General features: G+C 46.1%; 1 protein-coding gene across 1 annotated transcript in view; it reads right to left on the reverse strand.

Annotated features, from left to right (window-relative positions):
• Window positions 1-3,781: 3,781 nt before the first annotated feature.
• Window positions 3,782-21,423, reverse strand: part of LOC142246164 (myosin-7) — a 77,409-nt gene continuing 59,767 nt past the window's right edge. The window contains exons 28-39 of the mRNA XM_075319199.1: window positions 19,533-19,651; window positions 19,204-19,400; window positions 18,489-18,672; window positions 18,239-18,404; window positions 17,983-18,107; window positions 15,684-15,992; window positions 6,184-6,387; window positions 5,780-5,905; window positions 5,320-5,595; window positions 4,992-5,087; window positions 4,041-4,175; window positions 3,782-3,891 (exon numbers count right to left, since the gene is read on the reverse strand). Of these exons, the coding sequence (XP_075175314.1) occupies window positions 3,874-3,891; window positions 4,041-4,175; window positions 4,992-5,087; window positions 5,320-5,595; window positions 5,780-5,905; window positions 6,184-6,387; window positions 15,684-15,992; window positions 17,983-18,107; window positions 18,239-18,404; window positions 18,489-18,672; window positions 19,204-19,400; window positions 19,533-19,651 (1,955 nt within the window). The 3' untranslated portion in view covers window positions 3,782-3,873. The remainder of the gene's footprint in view (window positions 3,892-4,040; window positions 4,176-4,991; window positions 5,088-5,319; window positions 5,596-5,779; window positions 5,906-6,183; window positions 6,388-15,683; window positions 15,993-17,982; window positions 18,108-18,238; window positions 18,405-18,488; window positions 18,673-19,203; window positions 19,401-19,532; window positions 19,652-21,423) is intronic.

A 21,423-nucleotide genomic window follows, 5' to 3' on the forward strand; every position in this document is an offset into this window, starting at 1 on the left:
GCAGCTGCGATATCCTTGTGATAACTGCCGTAGCGAACATTATCGCTACGGCAGCTTCACATGGACTCACCCGTCCTGCGACCGTCGCTCTGGCCGGCAACCCGCCTCCTTATTAAGGGGGCGGGTCGTATGGCGTCACTGCGACGTCACACGGCAGGCGGCCAATAGGAGCCGAGGGGCGGAGATGAGCGGGATGTAAACATCCCGCCCACCTCCTTCCTTCCGCATATCCTACAGAAGCCGCAGTGACGCCGGTAGGAGATGTTCCTCGCTCCTGCGGCTTCACACATAGCGATGTGTGCTGCCGCAGGAGCGAGGAACAACATCGGACTGTCGCGTCAGCGTAATCATGGATTACGCCGATGCTGCACCGATGATACGATTACGACGCTTTTGCGCTCGTTAATCGTATCATCGAGCCTTTACACACTACGATGTCGCATGCGATGCCGGAAGTACGTCATTTTCAATTTGACCCCACCGACATCGCACCTGCGATGTCGTAGTGTGCAAAGCCCACCTAAGTTTACAATAAGACTGTTAGTTAGTATTAGAAGCACAACTGTCTTATTTTTACCCATTGTATGTTGTTCTTTTGTTTTGTCTTTTTAGTGTGGAAAAATCTGCAGCCTTGTCAATAATGTAGTTACTTTTAGAGGTTACGGTGGTAATTGTAGTAAATCCAGTGAAGTGAAAATTGATCTTGTCAATTCATGTACAATATGGTGGCCTTTATGCATTGCCAAATTGGAAAGTGGGCTCATCCAGATGCCATATTAAACGGCGCCATGTCCCCAGGAGTGGTAACAACAATACAAGAACAGGTAAGTGGATATGCTTTCTAAATAGAGTTGGCTACAAAATAGACGGCTCTGTCCCTAATTGAATTTTTTTTTATTTTATTTCTCTTTCTCTAATTAGCGCATATTCTGAGAGATAGGAAAGGTAGTAGTAAACGGGAAAACGTACCATTGATGAAAACTGTGCTGGGGTACTGGGGCCCTGGAATAAGGAGGCCACTTCCATCTGTTAAGCAGATGGAATTGTGCACCATGATGAGTTATTGGACTGCAGAGAGCCCATATACCGTCCTTACACATGGGCCTTTTTCCATGTCTACCAGTGGTAGTGAATAAATGTTTAATGTTTTTCAGCTTGTGCTAGCCTAAATTATTTTGTTTGCCATTGCATATGCTGACATGCAATAGGATAACAATGTTTTTAACTTTTGACTGTCAGGCTCCATAGCTCATCATCCACTATAGCTTGGAAGGTGAGACTACCTTCATTTTATAATCATCTTGGCTATCTCATACAAAAATTTGACTCACAACTATTTAGCATATGATTAGTTATGAAAATTCTCATCATGTCACTGCATAGTTACTGTTGTACTCCTGGTGGTGGAAAAATTGTATTTTTCCTGTATTACAGCCTGTTCTCAGATTCCAAGAAGAAGCTTTCCCAAGAAATGAGAAACAGCATCATTCAGCTCATCAATACTGGACTCTTGGCCAAACTGTATCATGTGAGTGACATGAAAGTTGGAAGAATACGAAATAAAATCTATTCATCCATTTAAAAGCCAAGATGTGGACAAAAGTCAATAGACTATGTTCTGATGGGTGCAAATGGGTCTGGAAGAAACAAGGGAAAAAGGGGCTAATGGATCGAGAAATTGAATGAACTGTCAAATTCAGTGGAGGAAGCCTCCTGATATGTCGTTGTTTCACAGCCAAAGGCATTGAATACTTGACCAGAATCAATGGTGGTCTACAAGATGAGTTACTTTGTGCACTAGTGTACTACGGGTATGAAAGGACTAAATAGTGTTTCAGCAGGACAATGACCGGAAGCATATGTCGAGATTGGCAAATAAATGGTTCAGTGACAATGAAGCAGAGGTGCTTGTTTAGCCCCCACAGTCCCCAGACCTCAACCCAACCGAACACTTGTGGGTAGAGTTGGAGATAAAGCTGTATACATACCCAAGTGAGTCAACCAGTATGAACCAATATTGGGACCGAGCAGAAGAGACCTGGGATCAAAGATCGGTTGAGACATGCTTGATTCTGACAGAGGGCATGCCCATAATGGTTCAGACAGTGTAGGAAATCAAAGGTGGTCTTACAAAATAATAACAAAATAATTAAAATTAAAATTTAGATTTTTAGGAGCAAAACAGTAACAATGCAGTGACAGGACAAGAATCTGCATAGCTAATCATATGCTAAATAATTAATCAAAATATTTCGTACAAATCCACCTTAAATTCTAATATAGATCAAAAAATACCTTTAAAACCAAGGAAGGTTAAAAAAGGAATTGGTGTCTTTTTTCTTTAAAATTATTAATTTTTATTCACAAATCTTAGTTAAAAATACATAAGGTAATATCCCCATATATTTGCGGCACACTGAACAACCCTGACCATCTCCAAGGTATATTGATTTTAGCAATACATTTTGCAATTTACTAGCACCTTACTTACATTGGCTATTTTCATTCCATGCCTTTTTTACCATATTTATATAGCGATATTTATGAAGATAAAGCACTTTGCACCTTATGCATTATTTTTTTCGCAAGCTATTAATTTATGGCAATATATACGATTTGGTCTTAATACTGTGGAGTTGTAACTTTTGGTTTTACCGCTGCTGCTCTAATATGGTATTTGATCCTGTCCTTTTATACTAGTCTTTATGAGTATGTACCTTATGTATTTTTAACTAAGATTTGTGAATAAAAATTAATAATTTTAAAGAAAAAAGACACCAATTCCTTTTTTAACCTTCATTGGTTTTAAAGGTATTTTTTCATATGCTAAATAGTTGCAAGTGAAATGTTTGTATGAGATAGCCAAGATGATTGTCTATAAAACGAAAATAGTCTACACTCAAAGCTGTAGTGGACGGTGAGATATGGAGCCTGAAAGTCAAGAGTTCAAAACATTGTTACCCTTCTGCATGTCATTGTATTTCACTAAATTCATCCCACTAGAAACAAGAAACCAGATCCAGATGTCTTCACTTTTCCAAATTCACACCTAAAGAACCAGGGTAATACAAAGAAAGTGCAAAGTAGATACTTATGGTCCTTCTGACTAAACTACAAGGGAAGTGATGTAGTGAGACTGTGGACACATTCTCATGTTTTGTGTATAAATCAGGTCATTGTCTTTTATATTCATACATACTATTAATACATTTACAAGACTCAAAAAAGTGAAAAACTAAGTATTAAATATCGATTATTACTGTAGATTTTCTAGAGCCACAACTTCTAATATCCAATCAGTGCGTTGTAGGTATGTGTTTTACAATAGCAGAATAGGCTCAGGTAGATAATATACAGACTACATTATGTAAAGCAAGGAAGGAAGGTAACACCTATAGCATGATTTAGGGTGAATTCAAACATTTTTACCAAATTTTTGTTGCAAAATCCGCCGTTAAAACCTGCAATGTTAAAGAAAAATACTCACAGAGTAAAATTTAATATTGGCTCCTCAGCATGCTGCGGATTTTCAAATCCACATCACGCCTTATGTGTATATTTTCAATGTCAAGTTAATTTATTGCAATGCACTCAGAGCTAATATACCATGCAAATCCAATAAAAAAAAAATCTCCATGGAAAACATGCTGATTTCATTGTGGATTTTGGTGCTCATTCTTAGGTCAGTTCAACAGTGTAATTTTTAGCCTATGTAAGATCATATTCTTCCTCTAATATCGAAGTTGAATTTTTTGGTTCACACAAAGGAACAAACAACAGATATATTGAATTATTTATTCTACAACCAGGAATAGTTTATAAAGGACAGGGTCTTGGACGCTGTATCGTGGAGAAGTAAATCTTTTTCTGGAATTACTCATTTAGTGGCTTCTGGAAAGAAATCAAACAGACAATTGATTAGAACATGGCCTTACTCATCATCTATAATATTTTAGAATGCTTTTACTGTTCACAGTCTTTCATTATCTCTGATATTTCCTGCACGCCTTCATTTACAGCCATATATCACTCATACTAACCTTAGTGCTAACATCTCGACTCTTTGCTCTCAGTTTGTTGACTTGAGATTCTGCTATGTCTGCTCGTTCCTCAGCTTCATCCAGTTCATGTTGGACCTTACGGAACTTGGACAAGTTTGAGTTTGCTTGTTCCTCCTGAGAACGACAAAAAAGTGTGGCTAAGTCAAAGACCACAAGCAAGTACATGCCATCTGAATGTGGGATGTATCTTTTTGAAGGAATTTCATTGACAACATACAGTATGTCATATATGTAACGAATGTTATGTGTGATCCTGGTGTATTGTAGGGTCCATAACAAAGATACATAGGAGACAGCTACAAAAAACTGTCTAATATAAAAGTCTTTGTTCGCATAGCAACCACTTAGTGCAGCACACATTTTGTATTCTGTTCTTGGAAAATAAAATATACATTGGCCCTGATTCATTGTTCCCACCAGCCCTGATGAGGGGGCGTTTTGGAGTCAGAAGATCCTGATTTATTAAGAGGCGCACCAATGAAGTGTGTCTGACATGTTTCATGCGTCTCCATGCACCTCGCCACAATTTGTACTCTAGTCAAGGATTGGAGTAAGATTTCTTGGGTAAGGAACCTCACAGCTCATCATGAATTAGACAAGATGTGGTATCATGCCCCATCCCAATTAGGCAGAGCTGGACAACACTGTTGTGAAAATGCCAAGAGTCACAAAATATTTGCACAAAAAGTTTTCAACTTTTTGAACAATTCTGGCATAATCACAGTTTGGCTGCGACCAGTCCAAGCACAAAATGAACATTCATTGCACCTGACCGTTTCTTTAAAAAATGTTTAATCTGTAAGACTATAATGAACTTTTTGTTTTATTATTACTGATTTCATTCAGTCCTACCTCTTTGCATGCTGATGGACTAGCAAAGAATAATGTGAGGGAGGATAAGAAGCTAACAAAATCATGACAGGTACTTACAGATTCTTCTGCTTGTCTCTTATAAGCTTTAACTTTTAGTTGTAGCTTATCAACCAGGTCCTGAAGGCGAGCCAAGTTCTTTCTGTCCTCTTCGTTCTACAGATAAAAAGCATGTCAGACATGTAGGTGTTATTGGCAGAAAGGATTAGATAAGAATTAGGAGGAAACGAAGAGTGCATGAAAAGTAATACAATTAATTAATAATAATAATTAATTTATTATTTTATTTATATGGCGGCAACATATTCCACAGTGCTTTACAATTGAGGGGGACAACTTTTTGTTTGTTATATATCATTAATCTATAAATATTAAGTATGTGCTGTACCTGGTAGGTGAGCTCTTTATTGCGTCTCTCATACTTTCTCATGCCCTTTACAGACTCTGCGTTGCGCTTCTGCTCAGCCTCCAGCTCATTGTCCAGTTCCCGGACTCGAGCCTCCAGTTTCTGCAGCTGCTTCTTACCACCTTTCATGGCAATCTGTTCAGCCTCATCCAGACGCTGCTGGAGATCCTTGATTGTTTGCTCCATGTTCTTCTTCATCCTTTCTAGGTGAGCACTGGTGTCCTGTTCTTTCTTTAATTCTTCTGCCATCATGGCCGCCTGTCATGATCAGATTATGTAAAAGGTTTTTTTTATGTAGTCATGTAAATGTATGTTAATGGTAAAAGTCCATTAAGTAGATTATTGTTTTAAAACAATATTCATCTTATGTATATTAAAGTTACTTTATTTTAACATTTACAAGTGAGATCCAAAAACTAAAGCATAATTTATTACTACATACATCAGTGATTGCTTTTTTGGCTTTTTCCTCGGCGTTGCGACATTCCTGAACTGCTTCCTCAACCTCTGTCTGCAACTGGGAGAGATCAGACTCCATCTTCTTCTTCTGGTTGATTAGGCTAGTGTTCTGTTTGAGACATTAACTATGTAATTAGATATTTGAAGGTCACCTTGAACATACAAAATGAGAACTCAGTGACCATTACAATTTCTAAATGTTGGTAGAGCAAAGGGGAGACTATTGTTAGGAAGACAAAAGGCAATGGAACAATCCATTTATAGAAGTAACTGGGCAACTATATTTGGAACTGAAAGAAGTGTTGTAGGAGATCCTATTCTGGGAAGTGAAATCAAGAGAAGATGACACTGATTAAGTATATGGCGTTTGTACATTCATCTTCTGACCTGTGAGTGCAGAAGTTGGACTCGCTCACTAGTTTCTATTAACTCCTGCTCTGCGAGCTTGCGTCCTCTCTCTGTCTGCTCCAGCAGAGATCGCAGTTCCTCCAGTTCAGCCTGGAGCAGTGTATTTCTCCTCTCAACAAGAGCAATATTTTCCTTTAATTCCTCACATGCTCTCAAGGCGTCATCCAGTTGGATCTGAGAATCCTGTAAAAATACAAACAATTTAGAATTACAATGTATAAATAAGCTTCAGTAATCAGCATGGAATTATTAGGGTATATGTGTGCTGCCCCCACGTCAGCAGCCTGCCGCCGCTGCTCGGATCCGGATCCGCAGTGGCTCGATGGGTCTCCGGACCTGGAGGTCGGGGTTCCGCGGCCACTCGGAATAAAGGTTTTTTTTTACAGGGGATTGTATGGACAGTTCGTGACGCCACCCGTGGTGTGTGGTAAGATGGAGTACCACCGCTGCAATGGGGAGTACCCGGTGGCAATGGTGTGGGCAGCCAGATGTTTAACCCCTCCACGAGTAGTGGGAATGCCCCGGGACTCTGTGTAGGTGACAGAGAGGTGCCGTTGGGACAGTCAGGGATCACTTAAGTACTCACTCATTCCAATAATGCTGACACCGACAATCGTGGTAAACCAAAGTTCTTGATATCGCTGCAGCAGGGAGGGAGCACACCTGGATCCCGTGCCCTTTGGTGTTGCTTGTTAGCCTGTGGCCTTTTCCGTGTCACCTTACTTCTAACTGGTCCCTTTAGCATAGACCTATCGGGTCCCGCTCACCAGTGTGGCCAACAGGATGAGCTTGTTCTCAGGGTTCACGCTTGGGATTTTCTGGACTATGTATTGGGAAAGTCCTATCCCTCTTGTTGCGCTAGTACCCCAATTTTGGAGCGGGTGGAGGACAGATCTTGAAGACTCTGTCCTCGTTGGGTAAATTGCCAGGACACCTGAAGCTCCTTCCTGACCTAGGGTCCACGTACCCAATCGTGCCCTGGCCCCTGCCTGGTGATAGCACAAGGCCGCCGGCTGTCCTCCTCAACAGTCCGTGCCCCTTGTCACAATCCCCTGCGATCGGGGTCCAGCTCCTACCAGGCCTAGACCAACGTCTGCCACCTAGTAGCTCCAAGGAGCCCAGCTCCTGACCTCCTCTCACTTTCACCTCCAGCACTACACTGACTGTCTCCTGACCTCCCCTTAACCAACCCCCCAAGTGGACGACCCTATTCCCTTCAGGTCAGCCACTAGTGTGTCTGGTGGGTGTGGTGCAGAGTGTTCCTAGGATATTGATTAGCTTGTTCTTGGCAACACCAAAGGTCAGGGACCCGTAACCAAGGAGGAGGTGGATATTGTTCAGGAGAGCAGATTGCACAATACCCTGTGACGACCTGATAGGCCAGAGCATCACATATGCACATGTTAGAGTGATGTGGTACCTAAAATGTCCTTTTCAAATATCTATTTTTCCACCCTAACCAGTTTTGTAATTAACTTTATTATAAAGTACCCTACACCTCTTTCTCTAGCTAATCCCTAAATGTGTTTTTTTGTTTTACTTCACTTCCTATGATGTTTAGTTTGAGAGGAGTCTCAAACGGAAGGTCACAGGAGGTTGGGGCTGCACTCACTTCCCTGTAGTGTCTATCACTCCTCCTGAAACAGGACGTCATCAGGGACAGCGCAGCAGTCACTTACCACAGTTTTTTCATCACCACCCTCTGATGATATCCTGGTTCTATATTGGCGCAGCTTTTCACTGTGAAACAAGATGTCGTCAGATGGCAGAGATAGAAGCAGTATGAGTGACACTAGCGGTGCCCCATAGCTTCTATCACTGCTGTCAAATGAATCATCAGGGGTGGTGATAGCACCTGTGTTAGAGACAATAGCGCAACCCACTGATGATTCTTTTGAGGGTGGTGATAGAAGCTGTTGGCAAGAGCTGGTGTCCCTCACAGTCCTTCTATCGCCGTTTTCTGGTGGTCATATTTCACAAATCCTGTGGCAGCAGAAATGGAAGCAGCGCCATGGAACTTTCAGAGGGCTGTCATGAAGCAAACTGCAGTAAGTAACTTCAGTGTTGCCCCCTGATGATGTCCTTTTACCCGAGGGGTGCTAGATGCTGCAGGAAGTGAGTGCAGCCCCAGCCTCCTGTGACTTCCCAATTGAGACTCTTCTTAATGAAACTTCACAGAAAGTGAAGTAAAAATAAACACATTTAGTAAAGGTAATTACAAAAATGATTAGGGTGTAAAAATAGATATTTAGAAAGAACATTTTAGGTACCGAACCACACGTTTAATTCTTTGCAGCAGACATTTCTGTACCGAAAACATGTTTCTTGGCAGGAAAAATGCCGCATAAAGAAGGGAATTTTGTTTACTTACCGTAAATTCCTTTTCTTCTAGCTCCAATTGGGAGACCCAGACAATTGGGTGTATAGCTATTGCCTCTGGAGGCCACACAAAGTATTACACTTAAAAGTGTAAGGCCCCTCCCCTTCTGGCTATACACCCCCAGTGGGATCACTGGCTCACCAGTTTTAGTGCCAAAGCAAGAAGGAGGAAAGCCAATAACTGGTTTAAAGACCAATTCAATGCGAGGAAACATCGGAGAACTGAACCATACCACATGAACAACATGTGTACCCGAAAAAACAGAAAAACCCCGAGAAAACAGGGCGGGTGCTGGGTCTCCCAATTGGAGCTAGAAGAAAAGGAATTTACGGTAAGTAAACAAAATTCCCTTCTTCTTTGTCGCTCCATTGGGAGACCCAGACAATTGGGATGTCCAAAAGCAATCCCTGGGTGGGTAAAAGAATACCTCATGATAGGGCCGTCAAACGGCCCTCTCCTACAGGTGGCCAACCGCCGCCTGAATGACTTATCTACCTAGGCTGGCGTCTGCCGAAGCGTAGGTATGCATCTGATAATGCTTGGTAAAAGTAAGTAGACTCGACCAGGTGGGTGCCTGACACACCTGCTGAGCCGTAGCCTGGTGCCGAAATGCCCAGGATGCACCCACGGCTCTGGTAGAATGGGCCTTCGGCCTTGAGAGAACCAGAAGCCCAGTAGAACTGTAGGTTTCAAGAATTGGTTCCTCGAGCCCCCGAGCAAGGGTGGATCTGGAAGCTTGCGACTGTTTACGCCGACCAGCGACAAGGACAAAGAGTGCATCCGGGTGGCGCAGGAGCGCCATGCGGGAAGTAGAACCTGAGTGCTCTCACCAGAACCAACAGATGCAAATCTTTCTGAAATTGATGGACTGGACGAGGACACAAAGAAGGTGAGGTGATATCCTGATTGATATGAAAATGGGATACCACCTTAGGGAGAAATTCCGGAACCGGACGCAGAACTACCCTGTCCTGGTGAAGGACCAGGAAGGGAGTTTGTATGAGAGCGTTGCTAGCTCGGAAACTCTCCTAAGAGACGAGACCGTTACTAGAAGGCCACTTCCCGTGAAAAACGGGAAGGGAGACATCCTTCAAAGGCTCGAAAGGCGGCATCTGGAGAGCAATTAGAACCTTGTTCAGATCTCAGGGCTCTAACGGCCGCTTGTACGGAGTGCTGAGAAGACAAACTCCCCGTAGGAACGTGCGTACCTGAGGAAGTCGTCGTTTCTGAAAAAATACAGATAGCGCTGAGACTTGTCCCTAAAGGGAACTGAGCGACAACCCATTTTCCTACCTAGATTGCAGGAAGGAAGGAAACATAGACGATGCAACCGGCCAGGGAGAAACACCCTGCGCCGAGCACCGAGATAAGAACATCTTCCACGTCCTGTGGTCAATCTTGGCGGACGTTGGTATGCTAGCCTGTCTCATGGTGGCAACCACGTCCTGAGGTAATCCTGACGACACTAGGTTCCAGGACTCAATGCTACACCATCCGGTTGAGGGCCGTAGAATTCAAATGGAAGAATGGCCCTTGAGATAGCCAGTCTGATTGGTCTGCCTACCGTGAGGCACCACAGAACCGAGTACCACAACATCCTCGGCCAATTTGTAGCGACGAGGATGGCGCGGCCGCAGTCGGTCTTGATCTAGCGCAGTACTCTGGGTAACAATGCCAGAGGTGGCACCTAAGGTAGCTGAAACTGCGACCAATGCTGAACTAAGGCGTTTGCCGCCAGAGCTCGATGATTGTGAAACCGTGCCATGAAGCTGGCACATTGTTGTTGTGCCGTGACGCCATTAGATCGACGTCCGGCCTCTGTCAGCGGCGCCAGATCTCCTGAAACCCGTCCGGGTGAGGAGACCATACTCTTTCGGCCACACCTCAGCGACTTAGGAAGTCAGCTTCCTAGTTTCCACACTTGGGATGTGAATTGTGGATATGGTGGATGCCGTGTCTTCCACCCACATCAGAACCTGCCGGACTTCCTGGAAGGCTTGCCGGTTGCGCGTTCTTCCTAGGTGGTTGATGTATGCCACCGCTGTGGAGCTGTCCGACTGAAGTCGGATATGCTTGCTTTCCAGCCGCTGTTGGAAGGATTGTAGGGCAAGATACACTGCTCTGTGTTCAAGAACATTGATCTGAAGAGTGGACTCTTGCTGAGTCCACGTACCCTGAGCGCTGTAGTGGAGAAAAACTGCTCCCCACCCTGATAGACTCGCGTCTGTCGTAACTATCGCCCAGGACGGGGATAGGAAGGACCTTCTTTTTGACCAAGAGGTGAGAAGAAGCCACCACCGTAGAGATTCCTTGGCCGCCTGAGAAAGAACGACGACTCTGTTGAGGGACGTCGACTCCTCGTCCCATTGGCGGAGAATGTCCCATTGTAGTGGACGCAGTAAAACTGCGCGAAAGGAACTGCCTCCATTGCTACCATCTTACGTAGGAAGTGCATGAGGCGTCTCAATGTGTGCGACTGGTTCTTAAAGAAGAGCTTGCAGCCCGTAGTGAATGCTGTTTGTCTAGCGGCAGCTTCACTATCGCTGAGAGAGTAAGAAACTCTATGCCTAGATATGTTATCGATAGGGTCGGGGTCGGATCTGACTTTAAAAAGTTGATGATCCACCCAAAACTCTAGAGAGTCTCCAGCGCAACGTTCGGGCAGTGTTGGCATGTTTCCTAAGAGAGTGCCTTGACAAGTAGATCGTCTAAATACGGGACCACAGAGTGACCCTGAGAGTGCAGGCTGTGACTACTGCTGCCCTGACCTTGGCGAAGACCAGTTGACTGTCGCTAGCCGGAAGGTAGAGCTACGAACAGAGGGTGTTCGTCTCCTATAACGAAGCGTAGAAACGCTAGTGCTCTGGATCAATCGGCACGTGTGGATAAGCATCCTTGATGCCTAATGATGCTAGGAAATATCCTTGGGACCTTGAGGCGATGACATGGCGGAGGGATTCCATCCGGAACCGCCTGGTGTCCACGAGCTTGCTGAGCATTTTTAGATCCAGAACGGGACGGAACGGCCCGTTGTTATAGGTACCGCAAAGAATTTGGGGTAAAAACCGTGACCTTGTTCCTGAAGAGGAACGGGGGTCATCACTCTTTCTGCCTATAGAGTGCACCCTGTTTGCAGAAGAGCAGCGGCCCGGCCGGGAGGTGGAGAAATTCTGAAGAATCGAGTTGGAGGACGAGAAGTGAGCTCTATCCTGTACCCGTGAGACAGAATGTCTCACACTCAATGGTCATTGACCTATGGCAGCTAAATATCGCCAAGGCGGGAGAGCCTGCTACCGACCGAGGCCGCAAGTCATGAGGAAGCCGCCTTGGAAGCGGGTTTTCAGACTGTCGCTTTTTTGGGCGAGACTGAGCCCGCTAAGAATCTTAGCTCCTCTGATCCTTTTGAGTCCACATTGGACGAGGAAAAATGGGACCTGCCCGAGCCTCGAAAAGGCCGAAAACCCCGACTGCCTCTTGCTCTGTTGGGGTTTGTTGTGTCCGGGCTGAGGAAAGGATGAATCCTTACCCCTGGACTGTTTGATGGTTACATCCAACGCTCACCAAACAGTCGGTCAGCAGAAAAAGGCAACTGGTTAGGCAACCTTTTTTGGAAGCAGAATCTGCCTTCCATTCACTTAACGAGCAGACCAGGCTCTGCTTAAAAACACGGAGTAGCGGAGGCTACCGCCGCACGGTTCGCAGAGTCCAGGCAACCTGAATCGCGTAAGAAACAAATGCAGACATTTGAGAGGTTAAGGATGCCACCTGCGGCACAGATGTACGTGTAACCGTGTCAATCTGTGTAAGACAAGCTGAAATAGCTTGGAGTGCCCCAAGGGAGAGAATGCCGGAGCCAACGGTGCGCCGACAGCCTCATAGATGGCTTTCGACCAGAGATCCATCTGTCTGTCAGTGGCATCTTTGAGTTTGCAGTTCCATCTCCCACTGCAACTATGGATCTAGCTACAAGCCTGGAGATTGGAGGATGCCGCTCGGGACATTGGGTCCAGTCCTTGACCAAGCCAGGGGACAGGGATAACGTGTATCCTAAGCCGTTTGGAGAAGCGCATATCTGGATAAGCGTGGTGTTCCTGGACTGCCTCTCTGAAGGCAGAGTGGTCCAGAAAAATACGTGAAGCTGACTCCTCCACTGGAGGAGCTGTGAGAAATAACCCACATTCTATAGATGGACGCTATAAGATTATTTACTATGGCGTCACAATCAGGTGTATCCAGATTGAGAGCGGTCTCAGGATCAGAATCCTGAGCCGCTACTTCCGCCTCATTACACAGCGAGTCCTTCTGTTAGGACCCTGATGAAACCGAGGCCGCTCATAGCGAGCCCACTTAGGCTGTCTGGGACTGACGTCCGTGCAGAGCCGTAGTGTGTGACATTCCCGGAGCTGTTAGTTATTCACACTGAGGGGGGCCATGGATCAATGATTCAACAGTGCCCATATTGTGAGAGACATGTCCGGACTGCTAGGCTTCTAGTATCATAGCCATAGTCTCAGAAAAACTGTCAGTAAATACTGCAGACACCGTCCTCATCCCCTGGCCATTAGTGCATACAGTGGGAGTCTATGTAACCTGCCGGCCGTATAGCCGTACATGCTGTACCAGCTGTATAGAAAAACATGTGGTTCTGCACCTTTGTTTTACACAGAGAATATGCTGATAACTCCTCCGCATAATCCAGGAGGGTATATACAACGTGCGACCAAACAGTGCAATGTATATAGTACAAGCATATCTATAAGTGCACTTCTGCACTAGTGGGGTTAGCACCACAGGTGCTGCTTAACGCCTGTTACAGCGATTGTGTGACTATCAGAATGCCAGGGTCTTCCACACTTGTCTCTGTATCGTACAGAAACTGACACTAATGGCTGCCGGTGTCCTTGTAGAGAAGGAAGCCGTGGGCGTGCCTGAGAAAGTGCGGGAATCCGGATTCACAGTGCACACAGTGAGAGGGGTGGAGTATGCAAAACATACTCCAGCTCTCAGCTCTGCTCTATGCAGCGTCACGCCCCTACCCTGACTGTCAGGGCTGTGGGCGGTAACGAAGGGAGACTAGGCCCAGAAGCCGGGGACTCGAGTTAACAGCGCGGCCGCCGTAAAAGCGCGGGCCGCGCTGAAGTCCCCGGCGCACCACAAGTGCCAGCCGCGCCGCAGTTCCAGCGGCCGGCGCGACCGATTCATAGAAGTGGCCAGCGTCCCGCCCCTCTCCTGACTGGCAGGTCTGGGGGCGGGAACGAACGGAAGCAGGCCGCAAAAGCCGGGGACTCTAGTTATCAGCGCGGCCGCCGTAAAAGCGCGGGCCGCGCTGAAGTCCCCGGCGCACCACAAGTGCCAGCCGCGCCGCTGCCAGCGGCCGGCGCGACCGATTCCTGGAAGTGGCCAGCGTCCCGCCCCTCTCCTGACTGGCAGGTCTGGGGGCGGGAACGAACGGAAGCAGGCCGCAAAAGCCGGGGACTCTAGTTATCAGCGCGGCCGCCGTAAAAGCGCAGGCCGCGCTGAAGTCCCCGGCGCACTACAAGTGCCAGCCGCGCCGCAGTCCCAGCGGCCGGCGCGACCAATTCCAATAAGTGAGCCTGCTTCAGCAAAGCTGAATGAGGCCATGGCACAGGCGCCGCAGCGCTGATGTCCCCCGGCGCACTACAACACCCAGCATGCTGCGGTGTGAGCGCCAAATGCACGGGGACACAGAGTACCTTGAGGAAGCAGGGCCATGTCCCTGATGTACTCCGCTCCATCCAGCATCTTCTCCAGGGGCTGTAGATGGAGCACGGTCTCAGTGCCTGGAGACCGGTAAATCCCACTTCACCCAGAGCCCTGTAAAAAGGGATGGGGAAGGAATCAGCATGTGGGCTCCTGCCGCCGTACCCGCAATGGGTACCTCAACCTTACAAACACCTCCGACATACAGTGGGGTGAGAAGGGAGCATGCTGGGGACACTATATGTGTCCTCTTTTCTTCCATCCGACATAGTCAGCAGCTGCTGCTGACTAAAAAATGGAGCTATGCGTGGATGTGTTGCCTCCTTCGCACAAAGCACAAAACTGGTGAGCCAGTGATCCCACTGGGGGTGTATAGCCAGAAGGGGAGGGGCCTTACACTTTTAAGTGTAATACTTTGTGTGGCCTCCAGAGGCAATAGCTATACACCCAATTGTCTGGGTCTCCCAATGGAGCGACAAAGAAATAAGCATGTTTTTGTTGCGTCTTTCACATTAATTTCAATGGGTGAAAAACGCTGTAAAACACTGAAAGAATTGACATGCTTCAGATTTGAAACTTCTTCAAATCTGCAAGGAAAAAGTAAGCAACGTGTATGAAATTTCAGAAATCTCATTCACTTTTCTGGTACAGTGAAATACTGCATTCTTTTTTTGCATTCAAAACGTAATGGGGACAAAACACAGGGAAAACAAGGCAAAAGTGCAACTTGTGAACAAGCCCTGAAGGCTGCTTTACACGTTGCGACATCGCTAGCGATGTCGCTAGCGATCGCACCCGCCCCCCGTCGTTTGTGCGTCGCGGGCAAATCGCTGGCGAACAATATTGCCAGTACGTGTCACACGCACATACCTTCCTAGCGACGTCGCTGTGGCCGCCGAACAACCTGTTTTTTAAGGGGGCGGTTCGTTCGGAGTCACAGCGACGTCACTCAGCAGGCCACCAATATTCACGTCACTCCCACCTCATTGCTGGAGGACGCAGGAACGCTGTTGTTCGTCGTTCCCGGGGTGTCACACATAGCGATGTGTGCTGCCTCAGGAACGACGAACAACCTGCGTCCTGAAAGAGCAACGATATTTTGAAAATGAACGACGTGTCAACGATCAACGATTAGGTGAGTATTTCTGATCGTTAGCGGTCGCTCGTAGGTGTCACACGTAAGGACGACGCTAACGAGGCCGGATGTGCGTCACGAATTCCGTGACCCCAGCGATATCTCGTTAGCGATGTCGCTGCGTGAAAAGCGGCCTTTAGGTTACTCATTTAGATTATATCATGTTATTTTTTAATTCTTCAAAATACGTTGTATGAATTGGTAAACCCAACAGTTAGTGAAATATTCCAAAAATCACCAAACCTTAAGGTAGCCTTGCAAGCTCTTGACTTGCTTCTGTGCTTCAACTGCTACACGATTAGCTTGGCTAAGGTGAACCTCCATCTCATTCAGATCTCCTTCCATTTTCTTCTTTATTCTTAATGCTTCATTGCGGCTTCTGGTTTCAGCTTCTAATGATGTCTGCAGTGAATCAACTACTCTTTGGTGATTTCTCTTAGCCTGCTCCATCTCCTCATCCTTTTCAGCCAACTTGCGCTCAAAGTCGGCCTTTACTTGATGCAGTTCCAATTGGATACGCAAAATCTTACCCTCTTCATGTTCCAGGGAAGCCTATGAAGGATTTACAAAGAAAGAAGACATAATTTACATCAGTTTTTCAACTTTCTCATTTGAAAACTTTAGCACAAATTCATTAAATGGTTTTCGCTAGACATCTGGCATAAAGCACTTTGATAAGAAGCAAAATTTTAACAAAACTCGAGGTTGTGAAAAAATGTTGCAACATTTGATGTTTTCACACCCGTTTCACAAAGTGGGCAGAGTTGGAGTGGGATGAGAGTGTCCTGGGACATTTCTTAGGCCTAAGACACATGGCATGAAAATCGGAGCGAGTGGAATGCAATAAGACATCGCATTCCACTTGGACCAATATTAGCCTATGTGTCAGCACCCATGAGCGATTATTTTCTCAGCCCTAATCGGACCGACAAAACAATCGCAGCATGCTGTCACTGTAATGTGTTCCTGGTTTCTCTCGCACCCATTCAAGTCTTTGGGGCGAGAGACAAATCGCACTGCACTCACGGTACACTGGTGTACTGCGAGTGCAGAGCGAGAATGGCAATAGCCGGCAATGGAGAAGAGAGGGAGATAAATCCCTCCCTCACCTTCGCAGCGCCAGCCCGCCCCTCCACAGCACCGGCCCGCCCCTCCTCAGTGCCGGCCCGTCACTCGCAGCTGAGGTATGATCGCATGATCGGACCTCAGTCGCAGTGACACTCGCATGACACTCGGCTCCCGCTGTGCTGCCAGCGTGAGCAGAGTGTCATGCGAGGATCGCATTAGTCCCCGTGTGGCCCCGGCCTTACCCCAGAGATCTTATGCGGGCGTCACACGGGACGATAAATCGTGCGATCGCATAAGCGATCGCACCCGCCCCCGTCGTTTGTGCATCACGGGCAATTAGTTGTCCGTGGCGCACAAAGTCGTTAACCCCCGTCACACGTACTTACCTTCTGGGCGACGTCGCTGTGGGCGGCGAACATCCTCTTCCTGAAGGGGAAGGGACGTTCGCCGTCACAGCGACGTCACACGGCAGCCGGCCAGTAGAAGCGGAGGGGCGGAGATGAGCGGAACGTAAACATCCCGCCCACCTTCTTCTTCCGCATTGCCGGTGGGACACAGGTAAGTTGTTGTTCGTCGCTCCCGGGGTGTCACACGGAGCGATGTGTGCTGCCACGCGAGCGACGAACAACCGGAGCACAGAAGGATGAACGAAATTATGAAAATGAACGACATGTCAACGATGAACGAGAAGGTGAGTATTTCTGCTCATTCATAGGTGTCACACGGTACGATATCTCTGACGATGCCGGATGTGCGTCACTAACGACGTGACCCCGACGACATATCGCCAGATATATCGTACCGTGTGACGCCCACATAACTCCAAGAGTAAGATTTGTGCCAAGGAACACTCCAGTTTTCACACCACTGACTCCAGCATGTCCCCTCAACAAAACTGGCATGAATAAAGTCGGCCTTGAGGAATTGGGGGCTGACTCTACCTCACTAAAAATGTGACCTTACTTTATAGCTCGGGGCCACACAGGGACTAATGCGATCCTCGCATGACAATTGGCTCACACTGGCAGCACAGCAGGAGCCGAGTGTCATGCGAATGTCACTGCGACTGAAGTCCGATCATGCGATCGGACCTCAGTTGCGAAGGACAGGCCGTCTCTGAGGAGGGGCAGGCCGGCGCTGCGGAGGGGCGGGCAGGCACTACGGAGGGGAGGGAGGGATTTATCTCCCTCTCTCCTCCATAGCCGGCTATTGCCATTCTCACACTGCTCGAGTTTCTCTCACCCCATAGACTTGTATAGGTGCGAGAGAAAGAGTCTTGCATTACAATCGCAGATGCTGCGATTGTTTACTCAGTCCGATTGGAGCCGAGAAAATAATCGCTTATGGGTGCTGGGACATAGAGTAATATTGGTCCGAGTGGAATGCGATGTTTTATCGCATTCCACTTGGTCCGATTTTCATGCCATGTGGCTTAGGCGTATAGTAACAAATAATCCATCCGAGAGTTCTTCACCTCTGCTTCTTCCAGTGCAGATTGTATTTCTACTTTTTCTTGCTCCAGCTGTTTTCGTACTTTCTCCAACTCATGGATGCTTTTTCCACTCTCACCTAGCTGTTCCGTGAGGTCCGAAATTTCCTCTGTTAAAAATATGAAACAAATAGTTGTTGACTCTTTACACCACAATCCAAGCTATATCAAACAAATGAAAGTTTTATTTGCGGTATGCCAACTGTATCTGATATAGGCTTATATTTTAGATTTTTCTTACCTTGTAGATTCTTATTCTCCCTCTTAAAGGTCTCCAAATGTTCTAGAGACTCTTCATAGGCATTTTTTAATTTGAATAGTTCTGTACTAAGAGAACGGGTGTCTTTCTGTGATGACTCGAGTTCTGTCTGAGATTCTTCAAATTTTTGTTTCCATTCATTAAGGATCTGTGTGAACAAATAAATGGTTAATAACTCCTGTAGGCAAATCCTATCTCTTATTAGATAGGCCCTACTCCCTAGCTAATTTACTTTGTCAAAGTTTCTCTGCTTCTTGTCCAGTGCAGCAGCTGCAGCATTTGACCTCTCTAGGTCCACCATAAGATCCTCAATTTCATTTTGCAGACGATGCTTGGTCTTTTCCAGGGAAGAACATTTGGCATTTACAGCTTCTACAGCCTCTTCTGACTCCTGCAGCCTTTGTGCTAGTTTCTTCCTATTGGAAATCAGGTGACATTTTTTTATGATTTGTTAAGATGCGCTGTAGGACAGATAACTATTAATGGGAATCTGTCAGCAGATTTTTACTATGAAGCCAGCATGCTGTAAGGGTTAACACATAACATTTAGGGATTCCTGTCTTGTCAAGGTCCAATCTGTTGTTTATTTGCTATTTTTGTTTAAGTAGCAGGACCCTTATCATACTCGGACTACAAAGTAATGCACATGGGAGTCCGGCACGCCCCCTTCCTCTGATTGTACATTGACAGTAAGGTGCCAATCTCTATAGAGAGCCAGGTGTGGGCGGTGAAGCTCACTCAGCTCTGCTACATAACTAAATCTAAATATTCTCTTGTGTTAGAATGGCTGCACTCAATAATCTAAGTGATACATTGTTGGATTTAGGATCAGTTTGACTACAATATGCTGCTCGCAGATGTGGTAGCACAAACCTGCTGACAGATTCCCTTTAAATGAAAAAGGCAATGCACGCCCTTCAAATGAACATTTTTGAATGGTATCATACTTGGCCTCCTCTAATTCTTCTGTCCTTTGGATAGCATCTGTCTCATATTTGGTTCTCCACTGGGCCACCTCTGAATTGGCTTTTGAAAGATTCCTTTGAAGCTCTGCCTTGGCTTCCTGTTCCTCTTCATACTGTTCTCGTAGAAGGTCACTGTCATGGCGAGCTGACTGCAGAGCATGGGCTAGAGCATTTTTAGACTATTGGGAATGTGAGGAGAGAGAAAAGATTGTAGTGAAGAAAACTGAGCAAAAATTGCATTAATTCCTTTTAGAATTTTTTGCATTTATCAGTCCGACTACATCACTTTTTATGTATTTTAAGACATATACCTTGGATTCTTCCTCCAGTTGTCTCTTCAGATCCTCCAACTGTTGAGTGTAGGTCTGTTTACCACGGGTTAATTGTGCAACCAGTGACTCTTTTTCATCCAGTCGGCGAGATAACTCCCCTATAAAAGTAAAAGGATGGTTTAGTCCAAGAAGATTTATTATACTATAGGAGTCCTTAAATGCAGAGCCATGTTGCAGAACAAGGAAAAAAAAATATGCATTTATGGAATCAGAAGGGCGAGACCATGGATGATATGGCATTAACCAAGGACGATATATATATTATATATATATATATATATATATATATATATATATTACCAAGGAGATAGAATTGAATTGAAACAGATAATTAAATGTCCCATAGTGCCTTAAAAGGATTGTCCGGTATTAGAAAAACACAAAAGCACACACGCTTCATTCTGAAAACAACACAACATCAGTCCACAGCTGTGTAGTATTCCAGACCAGCTTTATTCACTTCAATAGAGCTACGGTGCTGGCCAAAAGTATTGGCACCCCTGCAATTCTGTCAGATAATACTCAGCTTCTTCTTGAAAATGATTGCAATCACAAAATCTTTGGTATTATTATCTTCATTTATTTTGCTTGCAATGAAAAAACACAAAAGAGAATGAAACAAAAATCATATCATTGATCATTTCACACAAAACTCCAAAAATAGGCAAGACAAAAGTATTGGCACTCAGGCGGGTTTTGCACGGTGCGACATCGCAAGCCGATGCTGCGATGTCGCACACGATAGTCCCCGCCCCCGTCGCAGGTACGATATCTTGTGATAGCTGGCGTAGCGAAAATTATCGCTATGCCAGCTTCACATGCACTCACCTGCCCTGCTTCGTCGCTCTGGCCGGCGACCCGCCTCCTTCCTAAGGCGGCGGGTCGTGCGGCGTCATAGCGACGTCACACGGCAGGCGGCCAATAGAAGCGGAGGGGCGGAGATGAGCAGAATGTAAACATCCCGCCCACCTCTTTCCTTCCGTAGAGCCGCCGGCGGCAGGTAAGGTGATGTTCCTTGCTCCTGCGGCGTAACACACAGCGATGTGTGCTGCCACAGGAACGAGGAACAGCATCGTACCTGTCGCGGCAGCATAATTATGGAAAAGTCAGAGCCTGCACCGATGATACGATAACGACGCTTTTGCGCTCGTTAATCGTATCATCTAGAATTTACACACAACGATGTCGAAAGTGACGCCGGATGTGTGTCACTTTCGGTTTGACCCCACTGACATCGAACGTGCGATGTTGCAACGTGCAAAGCCGCCCTTAGCCTAATACTTGGTTGCACAACCTTTAGCCAAAATAACTGTGAACAACCGCTTCCAGTAACCATCAATGAGATTCTTACAATGCTCCGCTGGAATTTTAGACGATTCTTCTTTGGCAAACTGCTCCAGGTCCCTGAGATTTGAAGGGTGCCTTCTCCAAACCGCCATTTTGAGATCTCTCCACAGGTGTTCTATGGGCTTCAGGTCTGGACTCATTGCTGGCCACTTTAGTAGTCTCCAGTGCTTTCTCTCAAACCATTTTCTAGTGCTTTTTGAAGTGTGTTTTGGATCATGGTCCTGCTGGAAGACCCATGACCTCTGAGGGAGACCCAGCTTTCTCACACTTACATAATGTAGGGACATTATGCTGCAAAATTTGTTGGTAGTCTTCAGACTTCATAATGCCATGCACACGGTCAAGCAGTCCAGTGCCAGAGGCAGCAAAGCAGTCCCAAAACATCAGGGAACCTCCGCCATGTTTGACTGTAGGGATCGTGTTCTTTTCTTTTAATGCCTCTTTTTTTTTTCCTGTAAACTCTATGTTGAGGGCTTTTCCCAAAAAGCTTTACTTTTGTCTCATCTGAACAGAGAACATTCTT

This window comes from Anomaloglossus baeobatrachus, chromosome 1 (assembly GCF_048569485.1).
Source record: "Anomaloglossus baeobatrachus isolate aAnoBae1 chromosome 1, aAnoBae1.hap1, whole genome shotgun sequence".
NCBI classification, from domain to species: domain Eukaryota; kingdom Metazoa; phylum Chordata; class Amphibia; order Anura; family Aromobatidae; genus Anomaloglossus; species Anomaloglossus baeobatrachus.